The 21,110-nt window shown below is 43.2% G+C and overlaps 1 protein-coding gene across 6 annotated transcripts in view; it reads right to left on the reverse strand.

The window, feature by feature from the left end:
• LOC147798822 (uncharacterized) overlaps nt 1–19,807 on the reverse strand; it is a 56,179-nt gene extending 36,372 nt beyond the window's left edge. The window contains exons 1-3 of one of the 6 annotated variants that reach the window (XR_015425697.1): nt 18,410–18,883; nt 17,493–17,688; nt 16,537–16,652 (exon numbers count right to left, since the gene is read on the reverse strand). Coding sequence is in view for 4 of the 6 variants with exons in the window: in XM_087138281.1 (XP_086994407.1) it covers nt 16,432–16,526 (95 nt within the window). In the remaining 2 variants the exon portion in view is untranslated. Of the gene's footprint in view, nt 1–16,431; nt 16,653–17,492; nt 17,689–18,125; nt 18,326–18,409; nt 18,884–19,568 lie in introns of those variants that run through there. The other 5 variants (XR_015425696.1, XM_087138281.1, XM_087138280.1 and 2 more) reach the window with 5 other exon arrangements.
• Between the last annotated feature and the right edge of the window lie 1,303 nt (nt 19,808–21,110).

The raw sequence follows: 21,110 nt of genomic DNA on the forward strand, positions 1-21,110 counted from the left end.
CAGCTTATGTCTTACTCTTAAGAAAAATGTTCACTTTAAAGAGGGAGTGAGTCACCATTGGCAGAAAGTACTATGTGGATCAAAACATCTGTTCCAGTTTCAAAGGTGAATGAAAGTGCCATTTAGAGTATCATGTATCACTGTACGGCATGAATTTCGATGTCTCAATGATTTTTGGGAAGGAGCTGCATTCTCTGGAACTCGCGCTGTTCTGTTGTTGCTGACTCTCAGGATGTCATAGCAGTTTGGTGAGCAATGGAAGAATTCAAAAGTTGTGTAGGGATTTTACTCATGGCATCACACACAGGTCACAGCTTTAAATTGAACTGCTTTTGCTGCAACAGTTTCCTGATGTAACTCAAGTTTGCAATAACCTAAAGATCTCTAGGATTGACAGATGTACCAGGTATGGCTGCAGGATAGGCTGATTCAGAGACAGAGAATTCAATTACACTCACAGATTAATTTTGGTGGAGTCAAGTTCTCCCTTAGTAGCAACTGCAACTTCACGAAACTTACTTCAAATACTGGAATTAAATGAATGGAAAACATTTCCCCACTTGTACCAAAACCCTGTAAATTTGCCATTGAAAGTACAGTAAAAATGTCCAGGGCCGAGTCAAAAGAGACACATTATTTCTAAAATTCTACAGAGCAGTTGCAGGATAATGCTCTCATTTTCAAAGTACAGTGCATTCCCTTGAAGTTTTTCCCTACAAATTTTGCTACAGAGAATCACATATCATATCATATTCATTCAAATGTATACCACAGGTGTATACATTTACCAAGCTTGTTGGATCCACCCTGTTCCAAGTTTCATTTTTTGTATCACCAATTTGCCTCCATTCAGAGAAAAATAAAAAATTCAGCTCTTCTGGTCTAATACTGTATTAAAGGCAATTCCAAAAAGGCATCAGGGAGACAGATGGCCTATAAATAATACAATCCACCTTTAACAGTCAGGATACCAACCTCCCTCGGGCCAAAACCTGTCAGACAAGCCTTTGGGGTGCCAGACCCCAGACCTAAGCAGAGGGCATCACTGAAAAAAAAAACCCTCTACATGTTTAAACTGGTGTCCAGAGCAACAAATGTTGCATCAACATACATGACCCACAATAGGGGTTGGGGTTACCAGGGATGGGGCTCAATGACAGATCTGTTGCAGGTGGAGAGGGTAGTTAGAAAGCAATGTGCTACCCAAAATTACCACTGGGAGTCCCCCCCCAACAAAAATTACAGTTACTCAGGAGGACCTGTTACTTTTTCAGTGAGTTGATTATTAAATATAACTTGGCCCAGCTTAGCCAGCACCATCTTGTGGACTTACAAGATTAAGTTTCAAACCCAGCACGTGATCTACTGGTATTTCTCTTCAAGATGTGAGCCTTTAAGACGGTGAAAACAAACCACTTTTTTTTTCCTTTTTTTTTTGAACATTTACAATGTAATTCGTAGGGACTGGTTCAATATTGGGAGTTCAACATGACTTCATGGATGACCAGACAATGAAACAATGTGCATGTAAATGTGCTTATTTAAAAGTGAACATGAATTGAAGAGTGTGAAGAGGGTGTCCCCAGTTGCCCATCTCCTTTTCTCCACCAGTGGTTGTCCATCATTTACCTGCTTGTCTATGTTCTTGGGGCATTAAGTAAAATTAATGTCTTCTTGCACTTCTTTGACTGCCATGAATATCAAATTTGCTCTGAGGGGCTGCCAAACAGACTCCCTCAGTGGAAATGGCCAACACTTTCACCCTTGCACAAAGGGACCCGCCAACAAGAGAGGCTTGACAAACCCCACACATTTTTGTCATATCATTTTCGCAGCTTGGAAGTCTTAAAACAACCGAGAGAGTCATTACAGCTTTCAGGCCTATTTGGCAAGAATGGACCAAGTGAGAGAGAAAAAAGTGGGAGCCTTCAATTCCCATGTGTGAGTTTAAAGGCCAGAGCATGGCGCCAGGCTCTGCTGGAATGGAGGGACCTGGCAATGTCATAGGCACCCCAGCCCATCACCTCAACTTCCCCTGTCAGGAGAGATTGCCTGGCTGTGGTAAATAAAATGGGCAAAGAGAAAGAGAGAGAGACAGAGAGAGGGTTTCAGAACTCAAAGCTGCAAGAATGGAAAGTGTTAGAGAGAGGCAGGACCAGTCAGACTCCTAACTCCCTCCAGCCTTAGGACAGCAATTGATGGCCGGCCATCAATTCTGGGATGCCAGCACCTGTTTTGGGTTGGAGTTTGGAGGGGGGGGCTATGTTGTCAGGAGAGAGGATCAGGATGTTGTTTACTGGTAAACTTCCTCCCAAGAGAGACCAACCTTGCTGTTTTCTACTCCCCCCCATCTCTGGTAACATCGCTCAAACATGCCTGGCTGAGAATAGACGCATCTCTGGCTTCTCTTCCCCCCCCCTCCATTAACATTGGGACATCATTCAGTGATGTTGCGGTTCATGCAAAGGGCATGTTCCTGCAAAGCCCGTCAGATTCCTAAATGGCTTGTCGATAACAGCAGGGCCTTCTGCGCATGACAATGTGCATGTAGATTGCTTGCTGGCGACATCCCTTCTGCCCTAATTTTTGTATCACCCACTCCCCCCACACGCAACCAGCTGCGATTTTACACTCATCACTTCGCATTACTGCGGTGACAGTTAAATGGGCCGTGCTCTGCAGAGCATCATCCCTTGGTAGAAGCTTGGAGCCTGCTTCTGAGTGATAGGGCACAAGTGTATACTGGATGAAGACCCCCCCTACTCCTATTCAACCTGTTTGTAATTCCTAGTTGGGCTTTTGTCCTTACAGGGTCAAACCAGGCTTGACAGGGCCAGCCAAGTTGGAGCTATAAAACATGTAATGGGCTGTTAAAAGTAAGTGGCCATGAATCATGGAGATCCAGCCCCTGGCCTTGGTTCATAGATTTGCACAAGTCAAGCCTGCATTCACAGAAATGTAATACTTATTTTCCCATGTGTACTGTAAGGTTTGCAACATATAGGATAAAACAAGTCCCAAGTTTCTGTCTGTTCTTTGGGTGGAAAATACCTTGCAAAAGTTTCAATGAATAGGCAAACAGTATGTCAAACATCGGAAAGTTTCTTTTTGTACGATGTATCAAGTAACTTGATTGATATTCACACTTCAAAATGATTCAATTCAAGCAGGTTGTTTGGCCAGATTTTTTGGCCCACTTTCTCTCTTTGTTTTTATTATATTTGTTCAGGAAAGTCTCCATTGCACGCTTATAATCATGCGCAGGTATGACATCCTCTGCTTTTCTGGCCATAATACCACATGTTGCTTCAGCCAGATTAAAAATTCATACCAATTCGCTGACTGGAATATCAGATCTGGGCGAATTTAACATCAGTTTATGCCATCATTGTCGCGACATTTGTGACATTTGTGGCGTCCTTTGGGGGAGGAAATCAGAAACATTTCCTGGGAACGCAGGCTCAAACGCCAGCTCCCTGGGGACCAGTTAACCAACTCCTATTCCAAATCATTCCATTCAAGAACAAAAAAAAAAAAAAAGGACAGGAGGAATTTGTGAACTGCATGAAAAACTGCCACAGGTGACGATGGCAGCGTGTCCAAGGGTGCAGGGGTCCTCATAACAACCCGTTTGTTTTTCTCTCCCCTTTATGCTGAAGAATTTGTTTTCCAGATTCAAGTTCAACTGTCAGGTGCATATATTGCTGTCCCTCTGGTGACAGCAATGATGCAGCTCTCCCCTACTCCCCTGGTAAAATACTGTTATTTTTCTATGGCTGGCTCACCTTTTCAACTCCTTGCGGGATGAGTTCCTTGGAGATAATTTATACAGTCTCGGGGATCCCGCAGGTACAGGAGCGTGACATACTGCCATGTAAAGATCAAGGTCTTGTGTGCAAGCGGCAGCCAACATGGCCAATCAGAGATCAATAACTCAAAAGTGTTGAAGCCAAAGATTTGTCTGCTAATAGTAAACAGGAGTCTGAAAGTTATTGAGGTTACCCCAAGGCCCATGAGAAAATCCCCCCCCTTCGAAAAAAAATATTGGGGAAAAATGTTTGGAATTTCATAATAAAGAGAGGAAAAAAACAGAGAAAAGTGTGAGTTCAGAGTCGTGGGGGCAGATCTGGAGGGGAAGGGGGTGGAGTTATTGAAGGAAGGGGATATTCCAGTTGGGGGTGTCACTCCTTTGGAGGAAAGGTGTCTCAACTTCCGTATACTCAATACTGGCACATGAAGCACTCCTTCACTGGCAAAGATGAGACAGGTCGGTGGAAATCATCTCATCTGGCTGAGCCCTCCACTCCAGCATATACTGGTCATGCGAGCTCAGCATGCTCCACACCAAATGCACAGTACCCGGATTGCACGGGATGATCACCACTGCATCAGTGCATGCCACCGCCTTGCTGCCCCGCCTCCCCCCCTTGAACATATTCCAGAACTTCTGGCACAATTATTCTCCTGCCTTGCCAGATACTATCTGAAGTGCACATTTACATCTAACCTCCATTTACACTTAGTCAAACATCAATGGCCCTATATGCTGCAACATCACTCTCCACTGGTGGACTGATGTCAAGTGAAAACTCTGTGTCCTGCTCCCTTGGTGCACCTAGGGTCAACTGTATAAATCTCTCTGGATCCCCAGCATAGTACATGCTCTACCAGGTGCAATGGGATCCTGACTGGTACTTAACAAGCGCTGAAACATTTACTGTCCCACTGAAAACTAAAGGGGGGAAATTGACAGAGTCTGAGTTTGGGCATTTGAGGAACGGTGCAAGTGAGCATCTTGAGTGAAAATTTGGCTTTTTGGGGGCAAGAAATATTGTCGTCTTGAAAATCTCTGAATCTTTGAAAATTACATTTTGCAGGAACATGAAGTGATAAATTTGGACTCGGAAAACGATTTGAATCAATCATGCGTCGCTTTCGTGAGCACATTCCAAGTGGTGCACCAGCTTGCTTGGTTTCATCAGGAGCAGCTTGAGACAAGTCTAGCCTTCTCCTACAATACATACATGTACCACAAAAAGTCTACCCGAAAATTCTGCAGAAATCAATTGAGTTTTGTAGCATTTTGACAGTGTCCATCAGGGCTTCACAAACTGGAAAGTTTCACCAAAGCTTACTGTCCATGGGGTTTGAAGTCGTCACTTCTGCCATTGGTTTACTGCGCAATGTTGAACATGTACATGTAGCAAGAATGACTTCTTGGGGCAGGGGGGGTTGTAGAAGTTCACTGATACTGTATGTCAACATTGCCTCACACATAAATGTCATACATGCACCTGTATACACAGCAAATATAAGTTCCCTCAATAACCCCCAAAGACATCAGCTTTTCAATTCTCTGTGAATACGAGAATTACTAGCTTTGGGGGGGGGGGTGGGGAAGGAGGGGGAGGAATATGCCCACTCTGGGCCAAGCGAACAATCTTAATTAAAGCTTATCCAAAGGCCACTGTACTTTTTTCCCCTCCCTCACCGTTGATTAGGATCAGGGAATTACACGGGCGACTTCACCACACTTCAAATACACAATCCTCCTTTGCATTCGTGTTTATGCCAGACTTAATTAAACAAAACGGTGCACACCAGGCACGCATGTACATGCTCCGCGAGTGCGGATATTAACAGGGAAAACAAATGCAGCCAATTTCTTGCTTTCTTTTTTTAAGTCAAGTTGACTTCATGCAAGTAACCCATCGTGCTTCAGTTGATATGACTCAATGATTCATTAAGGGTATTCTCAAAGTCTCTCCACAAATTTCTTCGAAATTTGATATGAAAAAAGTGACTTATAATACTTGCGCTTGTTTGGGTTGTATTCTTCCAGGACACTGTAGAAGCACGGAACAATTTGCTTAAAATCTGATTGTTACTTTTTTTCAGTTGGGAAAAGTCTAGTCTCAAAGTCACACAAAATATGCAGATCACAATGAAATGAAAAGTATATACAAGACACTGCAAAAATGATTAAAACTGAATCATATACCAGTACATATATCTTCAGTAGATATTCTTGTTAATTAAATGAGACGAATATTGTAAACAAGTTAGTACTCATTCTAACGGAATGAACCCTATGTTCTTCGCTCTATGGAATAACCTATTTCACAAGCAAACAGCCTGAAAATGCGGACTATTGCAGTATCATACTGACTGACAAACATTCAACAGCTTATGGGCGCGGATGCCCATTTCCGTCTGACAGTCTCTGTCCTTTATTAGGGCTTGATTCAAGGTTCACCATGGTTTCGCAGGGAAAAAAGTTTGAAAAAGTTGGAGAGGGGTGGTGAACAATATGCGCCTGCAGTAAATACACCCATTGGCTTGTATGGTAAGGATCCACGATGGCAGCGGGTGCAACACGGTGCATAAAAGGGGAATGCCCCTCCTAGCCTAACCCAAAACCCTTCCCCCACCTCCACATCTGGCCCACTGGAGTTTTGCAAGGGAATGGATCAAAGCTCACATTGGAAAGGTTTGCCTGGGAAGCACAGCAATGAGTCGAAGGCTGCATCCGAATCTCTTGTCTAGAGCTACATATAGGTCTAGGTCTTTACTCCATCGAAAAATACGCAGAGACACCCAGACAATAGACCTAGCCATAGCTCTGGAAGCCCGTTTTGGACACGGCCAATGTCTATCATGTGATAATCTCTTCTTGGGGAAGAGTGAGGTTCGACAAAGAAGTACTGTGGTAACAACATTTCGGAGAGTACGCTCTGCTGGCAAACACAGCACAGGAGGAGTACATTTAATGGATTTCCCTAAAAAAAAAATACAGAGCTGTGAAAGGCATAGCCTGTTTACCTAATGGCATCATGAGAAAAATCGCAAACAGATATTTAATCTGCATTCCATATCGACTACATAAACTCAGCCTCATACCAGACAATCTCTGGTCTACACATACATGCATGCGCATGTTTGAACAGTCGGTTCCAGCAGCCAATGCATGCACGGTCATGAACGTTGGCATCACTCAGAAGCCGGCCCCCAGCAAACAGTGAGTGGAAAAATCATGGTCTCATCCCCTCGTCTGCGACGCACCGCCTGCAGAAGAGCAAATACTGGGTGCAAATTGGCTACATGAGCCGCGGCCGGCCCGCATTGATTGGCTCGATTTTTGGGGGGCAACCGGAGTAACAATTAGCAATCGGCGTTGATTGGGCGGCCGGACAATATCCCCCAGATCAATTTTAGAAATGAAAAAAAAAAAGAAAAGAAGCTGGCCATTTTACCGGGGAAGCTTGCACACGAAAGGAGGCAGTGCCGAAGTTAAACATCATCAGAGAGCTAGAGAGGGGAGGGAAAAGAGATAGAGCGCTGGTTTTGTGTGACGAGCGCCGCTAAGAGAAGACAAACACATGCAGGGCTATTGATTCATCAGTCAATATGCCAAAGTTTATGAACCTACCATCAGTGGTATCACAGGCATTAGCTGAGAGATGAAGAGGAAGAAAAAAAAGAAAAAAGGAAAAAAAAAATGCTGAATGATTAACACTCAATCAGATTATCACCACTTCAATGATCTACCTGAAGGAGATGGCACAAACAGGGAACAAAGGCTCAGCAAAGTGGCTGTCAGGAAGTAAGCAAGCACTTACGGAAGATTGGCGTAATTGGAAGCCTAGGTACAAAAACCCAAAACAAACAGGGAAGCACCTTAGGGAGGAATACTGATGCACTGAAAAACATTAGTAATGTTGACTAAAGCAGACTTGTCCAGGTTTTTTTAAAATCAATATTCTGTGGCAAGGAAAGGAGAGAATGCTGCTACGTTGACCTTCAATTCAGACAATTAATATAATTTTTCGTATAATAAATTTGTTGAGTTTCTTATGTATTATATACATTTTTGTATTGTTATCCACATTTTGTCTATATTTACACTTACAATTTTAGAAGAGTATTGCACTTGACATGTAGGATAATAAAAATGAAATCCGACGAAACAAACCATTTTCATTGACATTTGTTAGAAATATGTGAAACATTTAAAAAATTATGATCCATTCAATACTGTTTGCAGGGGATAGCAAAAGTTGAAGGCTTTTCCAAGCAGCCGGAAAATGTCCACAATGAGAGTGGCCTGATATGTACAAATATCAATGTTCCACACTTCACAGTCAACAGTGGCTTTGCATTGAAGGCTGACGACCACTAGAGTTAGGCAAAGTTTCCATGACCAACACATGTGCATGTGTCCGAGTCAAAGTTAGGCAGCAAGGCAGCTTGTTGGCTTGCACAGTTAGGCAGTACATCACACCGTGTGCATTGCCAGTTTCAAAACCCAAAAATGCTGAACTAAGAACTATCACATTCAGGGATTTTGGTCAATACACAACCACTACGACCTGTAAAGAACAGTATGAAGTTCAAATGTTGCACTGAACACAAACTCTGTGTTGATTCTCTTATGAACAGGCCTACATGTACATGTAGCTGGCTGCAAATATATATTCAACCTGAAGCATGTAAATTATTTTTTTTCTTTTTTTAAAAACTATTTTTACTTCAAACGAAATACTTGACAAATTCCCAGCATGTGAAAAATTCTTTGGCAGAAATGCCATACATCTGTAATGCAAAAGCAGCCAATAAATTACACGGAAGAAAAAATGCAGATGAAGCAACAACAGATGTACAGCTACTGTGCACCATTTTTAAGGGATTCAAACTGCCAGTGTTAAAAGTGGGTGCTCCTGAACATAATGTCATTCAGCACCGGGAGGTTGGACTGCATGTGTAAGTTTGCAAAACTTGTTGCCAACCATGCACAGTACTAGGACATGTCATCAAGATGTCTGTATCCGACTGGAGACCTGTCTTCAGAAGCTCTGACGGTGCTTCCTGTTCACAGATGAGTACAGGCCCTAAATATACTTATGAGGACACGTAATGTCCTCATATCTTCCTAAACCATAACAGTCCCTGTGCTGATTAATAATTTGCCTTTCCCTGTCACATGTACATGCAGACTGTGCCACATCTGCCGCGGCACCACACTCATCATGCATGTCACACCCACATTCTAAAATGGAAGATGTGGGAGAATCCCCCCCTCCTTCAACATTTCCTCCAATATTGTCACAATGCATTTCCTTTTCTCGTCAAACCTTCAGGAGTTTCTTCAGCAATGTCTTACAATCATTTCCAACACAGGCCGACCAAAAGTGTTAACTTTGCTGCTTATTTTTCAAACACAGGCCAGCAGAAAAGCTTTCCTCATTAATGTTGCTCAATGCACACTGGCTAACACCAACAAGGCCATGAACTGAGTGATCACAACATTGGATACTTTGTGCACTTCCAGCAGTTTCCTTGATTTCCAGACAACTTGCAAATTCCACGTAATAATGATTTAAGATTTAGCTCTTTAAAAGATAGAGCAACAACATTTATACATCATTGCTCCATGCAAATACACTGGTAAAAATTCAAAAGAATTACAGTACAGCTTTTCTCGATGATCATTTTATCCTGGCCATTTTCTGCCCCGGGCAAGTCTGTTTCAACCCTTTGGAAAAGAAAATGGGATGACAGGCTTTACATGAACTCCTGGATCTTTCACTGAAAGAAGAAAAAAAAAACGACAACCAAAGAAACTCACCTCATTGTCCTGAAAGCTGTCAGTGGTAATGTTGACTAACCCTGGACCCAAAAGGACAGACAGCCCCACTTTAAAATTGATCACACACTGGGCCAGTTCTGAGTGATGACAGCTACATCATGACTTACTAATGTGGCAGCCATTTGAGCAGCCCCTTCCACTTTGGAAAAATCTGTGGAACTCCGACTGAATCCTGACAGAAATTTTTGGGAACCAGGGTCTTGACAGGTAAAGGGCACGCTGGCGACTAACAGGGCTACTGGTAGGGAGGGGGAGAGGACGGGGCAAGACTGTGAAGGAATATACTTGTTCCTACGGAAGAAATGGGGGGAGGGGAGTCAAAGAATGATGAAGTTGTCGACAAACAGATGTCACTCATGGTTAGGCATGACACCGAGACAGGGAAGGCGGGTGAGGTTGCAATCGATCTTCAGAGACCAGATGATTAAGGGAGGGATGGGAAAGAACTTGACAGCAGCTGGGGTCCTGTCCTGATCAAACTTGACAATGACTTTGGATTCTGCCACTGATGGGATTAGCGCAGCAAGAAAGAAAACAAATTCCCCTGATCTGATGACACGGCATGGATCTTGAATGAGGGACAAACAAAAGTCATCTGCTCCGTTAACGTGAACCGTTTGTACTTGCAAAGGCAACGGCCGCCACTTCCCATTTGTAGAGTTTGGGTTCCTGGTGACAATGACCTGAAAAATGTAGAAGTTGCATGCCTGTGGACCCAACTTGACAAGGGTCCCATTCTACACCATATAGTATACAGTACTGGCTGCAGACATAGGGTCAGGGAGGGGGATTATATCAGTTGAGCTCCCTGTCTGCTCTGTGGGAAAACAAAAGGCAGTGTGCCTTTACACAGAGACAATGGACCTTTGGTGGGAACTCTTGCGAGCATGCAAAGGTTGGTGCACATTTCATGAGGGACACAATGAGCCCATTGGACTGATTTCTCTTGGAATGTGAGGTCTCTGTATGCATGCCCGGCAATCCAGATGAAGGATTTCCACCAATCAGTTTGCCATACACTGATCTCTTCCTTCTGTAGGACCCAACCCAAATGTGGTGGCACATCTTTGAGAGGGAGATTAAAACATGTGCCACACAAGCACGATCATGACATTTCTGGCCCTAAGCGGGGCAAATTTCTTGTACCGGTAATGCTTTCACTCCACCAAGAGTGAAGGCAGCTTACTGTATATGAGGGTGGGCCGATGTCCCAAAAGTGAAGTAATATTGTGGTGTTGTCTTAATTCCAGCTGCGAGTAGGGTGGGTTACCAACCACGTGGGTAAATTGCTGTCACTGGCAATGTGCAATAACTACATTCCACGGGTCTAATCCACTTTCGCGGTGCTATTTTTAAGACAGAATACAAGCTGAAGTTTGCAGCGGGCCAGCATATCGTGCTGTGGGAACGTTCCCATGGAACACAGTGTTCCTTGCAACCACTGGGCTTTTCCAACGGAACAGCTGCAGTGCTCCACGTAGGGAACATGCCGTTCCAGTGAGAACTTTCCAAGTATTTCAAATTTTGAGACGCTATCTTATTATGAGGGCAGAGCAGTACAATTTGTGGGAATGACTACAATACACCAAGGCCAATTCAAAAGAGGAAGCATGGGTAGCTGTCCCTGAGCAAGGCAATTGACAGCAATATCTCCATTCCAGCTAGAAGCCAAATGAGTAAAGCTGAAGGTGTGTTGCTGTTCCTCAGGCAATTAGCCCATTCAATGTTTTGGTGAGGCAGGGTCAACACACTTGACAACATATTGAGTTGAACATATTCGGCACTTGTAATCAGTGTACACGCGGTCACTGTTAATGAGTCAACTCGCATGCAGGTACCAGTATAGAAACTTAAAACAGCCTGTGATGCCCTTAATTTTGGGCATGCATTGTTGGAACACTGACATCATTCATTTATGGTAAGTTCTTCATTCCAGCCATGATGCAGATGGAATTGAAGTGGGCGTGGGTTACTGTACATATATGTGGTTATGTGTAAAATGTGCATCTGCAGTGATCTAATGGTGTCCATGTAGGGTAATAATTATTTGCTGCATACAGCATGTTCCATATGGGTAATTCCAGAAATTAGGGGTCCAAAAGTGACAAATTTTATGTCCCCGTTAGATCTGACCTTTGTTACTTGACATGTAAATATCACCGGAATTGATTTCAAACTATTAGGCTACTGTTTGTTTGGCAGGTAATTTGCATTAATTCATCACTCTTGGAAATTATAAAATGTGTTCTGAACTTACAAAATCATACGTCGGATGTGACAGGGACACAAAATAAAATGGAATCTAATGGACCCTTAATTTTTGGAATTACCCATATTCATGTACAGCTTTCACAGCCACCATCCAGCAGCTGTTCGGAATACCATGTGTTTGGCTTAGAGTGACTAGGCCTATGTAATGTATCTGTATAAAACACTGTCTTGGCACTGCGTACAGACATGCCTGATGTAATGTATTTGTATGTACATAGACGTGCGCACTAATGCTATACCTGAAATTTAAGTCGGGCAACTTGACAAGTGGCCATGAGAAAGTTGAGCATGTTTCAAGGTACTCGGTATGTGGGCTGTGACCAGTAGGCCCGGGGTAGAGGGCCTTGCCCCATCGCGGACTTGGGAGGAGGGAAGAGGTGTCACTCTCCTTACAGGAGGGACTAATTAGTCTTGGCACTGATCAGGTTGGAACTACAGTGGAGTTACGCAGCAGGTTAGGAATTCCTGAGAGGCGATTTGACAGGTTGTCAGTTCCGTGGCCAGGAGTCAGAACATCCTGTGACGTTTAGCGATGCGATAGGGGAATTTCATGTTACCAGCAGAGGTACAAATCTCTCTCAAGGTGACCACTTCTAAAGACAACAAATTGTGTGCACTCAGAGAAAGGAATATTAGCAAACTGGCAGACCATATAATTCCACATGTGAACTTGACCGATTCAATGTACAACAATCCACCAACATCCTTGCAGTGCAGTCTCTACGACTGATGAACTATACAGCATGTCTAATTGTGTCACCTTCCTTTTATCCCTTCCCCTGTCCATCTGACTACAGACTGCCATTAAATCATTTCTTTGTAAGATAAAGATCAATTCTCCTCCACTTTCCTCCTCGCTGCTACTCACTGCAATTTCAGTCAACAGTAGGTGTTATAGAATCCTGAAGAATCTACTAAAAAGAATGGTTACTAAATCCCTCTCCCAATCAGTACAAGTTTAAACTAAATTCAAATTTACTTAGGACTCGGACAACTGTTACGAAAATAAACGGAGGTGTCAGTTTCGACAGGTCCTGGACTTGATGCTGACGGTCGGACAGTAGGGGGTGCCTGTAATGAGCACAGGCGACTCACTACGAGCCCCTGATAGCTCGCCGGCTGGTCCCCAATTAACACATTTGTTGGGGAATTCTAAACAGGAGGCGGGCCAGCCTTCTGGCAGGGTAAGCAGCAGGGAGGCTTCAAGACTCGGAGGAAACCATCCCCCCTCTACAACACAAAAGCAAGCCTGATATGACACTGTGTGATGTCGTACTGGTGTGGGATGTAGCTGACATGAGTAAACACAGAGTGCATGAATCTTCTGACAAGGGACAACAAAGTCCAGATGAAAATCTGGTCCAGATATCAACTTTGCCATCTCGGAAATTGACACAAACTCCTGCGTGACTCCATCCGGCCAAACTAAACATTCAGCAAAAACTCAGAAAAAGAAATGCTCAGATTTTCCACGCGCAGGTACATTTATGCCTGTGTGACCATTCTTTACACATTTAGGTTGAATTAAAAATGTTTGGTTTAAAGCAGTGCAAATTCATGGAACTTAGAGTTCATATAAGGGCTTGAGGGGCAAGCAAGATTAAAACTTAAAAAAAAGGTCCAATTCTCCATTCAGAACTAAAAATGAGAATAACCGGTCTGTTTACTGTGATTAACAAGACAAAAATTCTGCTGGTCTCATCAACCCAAAGGCAAATGATCAAGAAGACCAGTTTGGCAGCTGAGGTCAACTAAGGTCATCCTGTATAACAACATGGGAGCAATCCACAGGACATCTGTGTATCAGTGTCACCCAACCCAGGGGGAGGTCTCAACCTCATTCTTGACAAGACAGGGCTGTGAAACCCTTGGCAGGGAAGACAAGATGAGGGCTGGGCAGACTGGTCAGCATCAATTTACATTCCTGCTGGAGACTGTGGGGCGGGTAGTGCTCAGATTGAGTGAGGGCTGGGATTTCACTAGGGAGGGAAACAGGAGAGATAGGGTTTAAAAGAAGTAGCCGGTGGGGGGCCACACTGAAAACACTTATGAGGAATTTCCGCTGTTACCGTTTTTAAGGTACATGCGGATTCCCAGCGGGGTCTCATCAAAAAGAAACTCTGTTTGTCACCACTGAGACCCTCAATATTTGGTGAGATCCACAAAAGGGGCAGTGGTCACATGGAAGCTTCACTGTGATGATCAAGTTGTTCTCTAATGAAGCATGCTGTTTAGTTTTCTCTCCATAATGTTTCTATTTGGCGCAGTGCATCCTTTAAGCTTTACTCCACAAGTCAATCTTTCAAAAGTCAATGAGGTGTTTGAGGATTTTGAAGAATGAGGAAGGGAGAATTTGCTGAAACATCGTGTCTGTGTAAAGTTGAAGTATAAAGAATGTTTCATCAGTTACCTAACAAAACAGTTCCTGATTTTTGAAGAATTTGGAGGATTCAAGGAAGTTTCTTGCACAAGAAGAGTGTTAAGAGGTTTAGGGTTTGAGGCTAGGCTTTGTCTTTTCAATCACAACAGAGCTGTCTTAAGGCCATACATGTACACATATATGTATGATTGGCACAGACATAGTCCCTGCAGAATCATCTTTGCACAATGCTGAAAGTCAACACCGGTGTGACCAATTTCTGGTTGCCTTCTTAAAGGGAAAAAAAACCAAAAAAACAAAACAAAGAATGAGAAATGTATCACTTGTTCAGCTGCCGAATGAACAAATCTTCTCACCACGTTTCACATCTCTGATGTTTTTGGAACTGTTTCCTCCCTGCGTGCCCCAGTCCTCTTGACGCTCTAGTCGTGTTGACTTTTGAAACTAATACACCTAGTGTCTGCTCCAAAACAACAGAAAAAATCTCCTAATACTTACACCCCTCGGAGACAGAATTCAAAAGGAAAAAACAACAGTTTGGTGTATCTTTTCCAGATCATGACGGGCGGCTTGTTTCAGGGCTTCTTACATTCAATCCTGGACTAGTCTTGGGGCTTCCGAGCTTCCAATCCCAGCGAGACCAACATTTGGCTCCAGACTACGGGACAGAATTCTCATGCCCTCTGGAAAACTGCAGCCCTGTTATTATTTTGTCTTTTCTGCAGAAGCAGGTCACGCGTGTAGTACGCTACCTGTATATTATAACAGTCTGCAAACTAGTTTCTATCTCAAGTTTCCGGGGGCAAGTACTCTTCGGACGATGACCCGCACCTTCCGACAGCCAGGTATGCCAAGAGCCAGCAGCCTGGGCGGAGTTTTCAGAGACAGAACGGCTGGAGGTGCAACACATGTTGCAAGCTAATTAGCAAGCAGGTGAAACCTAATTCCTGAAATGACTGAAAAATGACAGGCCTGTCAACTGTGGGAACGACACCAATGAATACTGATATTACAAGGATGCCCAAAGCTCTGCTGCGATAACTTTAGGGTGTGGTACGACTTCCATAATCGTAACACGTACAGACATAGTACTCACATCTGATTCTCTTCTGGGCTCAAGGCTACACATGACAGCTACAAAATTAATGGCATTCATCAGCACTAGTGATGCATTCAGTCCAGTTTTCAGAAGTTCATAACAAGTCTATCCAGTACCACATAGTCTCACTTCAAGTCATAAGCTTCTCTTTATGAACTCTTAAATAAAAAGTATTTCCCTCATCATTGTGCATTCCCTATTGCTTTTCATCAAACCTGTGACTCCACATGCCACAAAGTTGTACTGAACAAAGTTTCAGCATGTGTGCTGAGAAACACAATAGACCTTTTTCCTCTTTGATCCAGCAATGTGAAGGACAAACATGTTTACCTCACCCCAACTGGATGTTCTTTTGAAAGTTTGGAAAACATGTTAGAATTTGTTCTGGCATAATGCAGAACAGACTGGAAAAGAAAGATTTTGAAGTATTCCTGTGCTCTGAAAGCTTCACAGACTTGGAACAGAAAAACTATTCCATTCCGTGTACATGTAAGCCTACCGGTAGCTTGCCTTCTCGGGAGTTTAACACAGTGACCAAAAATGTATTCCTTGTCACAAGCTTTGATAATTTATCAAAACACAAAAACTTCAAACTCGTTATTTCCAACCTGCTCTTCATAGTTTCAGAGCCCTTTCTAGCAATTTTCCTGTTTCAATTTTTTGATAAACTTCCCTATAAACTAAAAGGCAGACATACAGGTGTATGTGTGTTTTCTCATGAAGCTTTGTGTCCTCTGCAGAGAAGTACATGTACATGTACATGCATACAGTCGTGCCTTAAATTCAGTGACTCGTCTAAGATTACAGATGACAATGTTATGACATGTAGGGCCTGTACTGAACCTTGCTGTATCCAACAACACCTACAAGACCCACTACTCAGATGCTCTACATAAACCGCACATTTTTTTTTCTTTTTTGACAGGAACAACAAAATATCTTGCCCACAACCAAAATACATCATATCCCGCCATGTCCAACCTTCAGCGAGTTTGCCGATAATTGGAGCAAAATACCAAGACTTGACTGACTCACCCCAGAGCACTGGTTGTTACTGCCTCACCTGCATAACCCTGACCGAAGTACCGGTAAGGGGGAGGGTCTGCATGGATGGGGGAGGGAAGGGACATATTTGCACACCTTTTCGCTCCCTGTTTGCAGGTGTCTCAGGAATGCAATGTTTTGACAGCTCGCTGGATACCAGGGGTTGATTGGTTTGGGGCTAGGTGTGGACGAGACATTGGCTTGGTTTGTACCTGTAGATGTAAGAATTGAGGATGGCTTTTCTGGTTTTTATTGGGGGATGGGGGTTGCAGTTGGAGGGAAGATGGGCTTATTCCAATATTCATGGCTTAGATATAAGCCTCTTTCCAATATCTTGTTTTTTTTTTAATTGACAAATGAGCAGATCATTTAAACATTCATTAGTTTTGAAAATACTCAAGCAAAAATGACTTAAAATACTAGATTGCATCAGTCAAAGTGGAAGAGATCTTTAGTAACATATTCGAGTTGTATGCTGGTCAATCACGAGGTAATCACAGTGAGTCACAAGTATCCGGAGGTAACAATTTGCAACGGAATACTCTGGTTATGGTCCATATTGGGACCTGACTTGAGACATGATTAATGCTGTGGGGTTGGGCTCTGATTGTATGTGATGATTTGGTTTTATCAAAAAAATACAGCTTTTTTCACTGGCCAAGAACAATCACTTGACTGGGCAACATGACCGCATGTCACACGCACCGTTAGACACCAAATTTGCCAGCACCGTACACATGTAATATCACATGCATCATACATGCCCCTGCAGTGTACAGGAAAATACAGCAACCGCTAATGGCTAATATCAAAAGATTCCTTTGTGGCCCTTAATTTCCCTCATAGAAACAAGTGAGAAACATCAAGACAGAGACAACTCTGACAAAGCGATTGTTAACTGCTGTGATGTGGGATATGAGGTTTGGAAAACCCTAGGGTACGCATAGGGCCCTTGGCTTGCCTTGGGCTGTGGGTCCCTCAGGTTTTATAAACACCATGACGCAGTCAACAATTGTTCAGTGTAACTCTGTGACAGTCCTTATGAGCTTTACCTTCCAAGTCTTCTGTCAAGCACTGTTGGATTTTGAAATTCGGCAGACTGGTGCATACAAAAACACTGTACATGTATACACAATGTACATGTAACAGTGTAACTGGAAATTGGAAAATAATACTCTCATCGATGGAAACTGTTCCAGTCGTGAAAGCGAAACTTCCGTCAAACATGAACTGCTAAGTCAGTCAGTCCTGGAAATGAAGAAAGGATATTTCATTAGTAAGGTCTTTCTGTGCTACAGCATATCTAATAATCAGGTCAAAAAGGCAAGTTTTCTAACGGTACACAAAGCCCAAATTAGAGGAAATTTGCAGAAACAGTGCGCATTTGTGTGTATTACCCTCAATACTCACAGGTGCAGGAAAATGTTGCTCACGCATTGCGCTTATACTCACAGGTGCAGGAAAATGTTGCTCGTGCACTGCGCTTATACTCACAGGTGCAGGAAAATGTTGCTCGCGCACTGCGCTTATACTCACAGGTGCAGGAAAATGTTGCTCGCGCATTGCGCTTATACTCACAGGTGCAGGAAAATGTTGCTCGCGCATTGCGCTTATACTCACAGGTGGAGGAAAATGTTGCTCGCGCATTGCGCTTGAATCACATTTTGCAAACAGAAAACATCCACCTTTCTGCCATCTTGAGATAACCGCATAATGCAATATATGTCCAGCCTCAAGGAAGGTGTGTTCGCACTTGCCGGCAGGTCATGCTCCTGCTGTTTGTGCACTTAAGGGCTACACTGACGTTAACACGAATAACATGCTCAGATGCGGCCCAGGAACACTTGGGGCATCATCCATACCACATGAACCAAAATGAGCAAGACTTTCAATGCACCGACATTGATTTGTGGGGCAACTTCATCTCCAATCCAATCATTTTATCTGAGATCTACGGGAGGCGACGCACCCTATGTTTATTGCCCCCAAAGCCCATCCCCCCTGCTTGTGTTGTCCCTGATACTGCTGTCCAGAACCACCTTGGTTGACGACCCTTCACGTGACGACAGATGCCCAACAAGTCAGTGGTACGATTAGAAACCAAGACACATCCGCCGCCAGCCAGGTTTGGTGAAGCACATCCAAAAATACACATACAAAAGAGTGCTCTGTGTTTTGTGTTATGCTACTAGTAGTGTACTGTACACATGTCCAATCCCAGCAGCTCACACACCCCGTGATCCGTTTATCGCGCTTGGGCAGACAGTGTAAGTGATGCTATTTTCAGCAATTTTTTATTTGTAAACATGGCAAAGTTTAATCAAAACCCTCCTCACACATATAACAGACATACGCGGACTGGACACGCACATGGGAAGGGAATTTTCCCTTTTAACACAACAGAGCAAGTGCGGCATGAGCAGGCGGGGGGAGGCCTTCCGTACTATCGGGATAGAGGGCCAAGTCTTGCGGAAAATCAAAAACCCAGACCCGGTACCTCTTGGCGCATTATTTATTATTCCATTATTCAAACCCATTGTGGGATGTGTGTGCTAGCTGATAAAAGAAATATGAATAAGAAATGACCCTGTATTTTGGGCAGGCAGCCCTCACAAAGCGGCTTTCGTGCCTAGTCGCTGCTGTTTGTCTTCCAAATTACCACTGCTGTGTACACCAATATGGACGGTTCAATTAGCAAACAAAGAACCCAACCAAAACCCTCATTAGGATTGCAATGGAACTCTGACGAACATGAATATTTCAAGACCTAATGGACTCTGTGCAGTAAATGTAACCCTATCTAACAAAATGAGTCCCAAGTCACCACAGCCACTAGCCTCTAAAGGCATCTGGCACAATGCCCACCAATGAGAGTCCTTTACAATTTTCAACCACATAATTTCCATTTTCATTAGGATCTGTAAGGTAATGATACTGTCCATTAAACCAAAGAGCTTACTTTGCTCTTTCTAATGCAAACAAAACAAAATCAGTAAAAGCGATCATTTTGAGGGATTTGAGTCACAAATGTCGATGAGGATTCATGGCCTGCTCTTAAGGTCCAATGAAGAACAGGCCACATGTGAGTAGGCTATTTTATGGCTGAGGCTTACAGTTTTTGCAATTACCATGCCATGGAGTGCAGCTGTAGCCACAGACAAACATGCCCGACCCAGACATGGCCATGCACCACATACCCGTAGTACACATTGGTTTGGGCATGTGTATGGCGTGGAACACACAGGAACAATGTTCATTCGATGTCCAGAAATCTACAAGTTCTCCTACGTCACAGCAAGGTGTTTTATTCCTCCATGGTGACAGGAACACATCTGAGAGTGTGAACCAAACAGAACTGTTACTTCGGAGTCCATCGCTCACACTAACCATGATGTATCATGTTTTTTAATGCCAAGGTCTTCCTTGTACAGTACATGTAGTAATGGATGGATTAGGCTGACTGAAGCCATCAACCACAATACAGTGTTGTGAATGAGTGTGTCAAAGTCAATGCTTTCCCAAAATGTAATCAAATGTGACACTTTGTTCCTTTTCACACTAATACGCAGATGTGACCGTAGGCAGAGGAGACTAATGTTATGATAGTTTGGAAATTTAAGTACAACATCATGATAGATGCACACATGTAAAAACACCCAGAAAGTAAATTTCTTGACAGAGTGACATCAGATTACACAGGAGAGGAAAACGGTTGAACTGTCCTCTTTCATACTCCTGTTTATCTCCTTAGTTCAAATCCCAAAGATTAAACCTTGATTAAGGCCATAATCCAGGTTTACAATATTTTGGTCGACAAATCTTAAGCAGTTTAATGCCATCCAGTCCTGTGGATTACATGCACATGTATTTTTGCTTGTCAAAACTGCTCCCAAGGTTGTCTGCCATACTTTGCACAAACGACAGATATTGTTTTTGTAGAGGTCAGTAAAAAACAACACAAATTAATCTACTCATTGACCAATCATAATGATAAGCAATGGTGCATGGACTGACATGCATGGCAGTATGAACTGTACAGTGAATCCATGTACCCACGACAAATGTTTTGCCATACATGAACTGAATCTTCAACTGTGTGCCGAAAATGGATGTTTTTACGTAAATGCAACATTTCAATCTGATCTATCTCAGGACAGCTAAGATGAGAAGCGACATTAAATAAAAACTGATACAACAAAATTTGGTCTGAAATGGTCTTAAAAGAGGGGCAGATGTATGAATTTTAATTTTAGGATGAAGGGCGATTTCCCATGAACAATTGTTCTGAAAAGTTTATTCTCACAGAAGCTCACACGTAAATCCCATTCCCACCCAACAATTACAGATGAACAACGGCTCTGAAAATGTAATAACAACTGCAATGATCCACTTCTTGGATGGATTTATTATTTGAGATCAAATTTGATGGCGTTCAAATCCCTGATGGGCTGCTTTCCATTACCTCAATGGTGATATAAGGTGAGGCGATGATTATTCATAGGTACTGCTCGGGGCAGTGGAAGGTGGGAGAACTGGCTGTTTGGAAGGGGCGAACGTGGTAGGCAGCAAGGGTTCAGATGCACTTTTGTTGTTCTTGAACAGTGGTTGCCCTAAGGATTAGGCGCAGTTCATACAAACCCCAGTCGTGGTTCGACAGATGGGGGTCACAG

This window comes from Acanthaster planci, linkage group LG06, assembly GCF_054643075.1.
Source record: "Acanthaster planci isolate LZ-2023a linkage group LG06, COTS_SCS, whole genome shotgun sequence".
Classification (NCBI taxonomy): domain Eukaryota; kingdom Metazoa; phylum Echinodermata; class Asteroidea; order Valvatida; family Acanthasteridae; genus Acanthaster; species Acanthaster planci.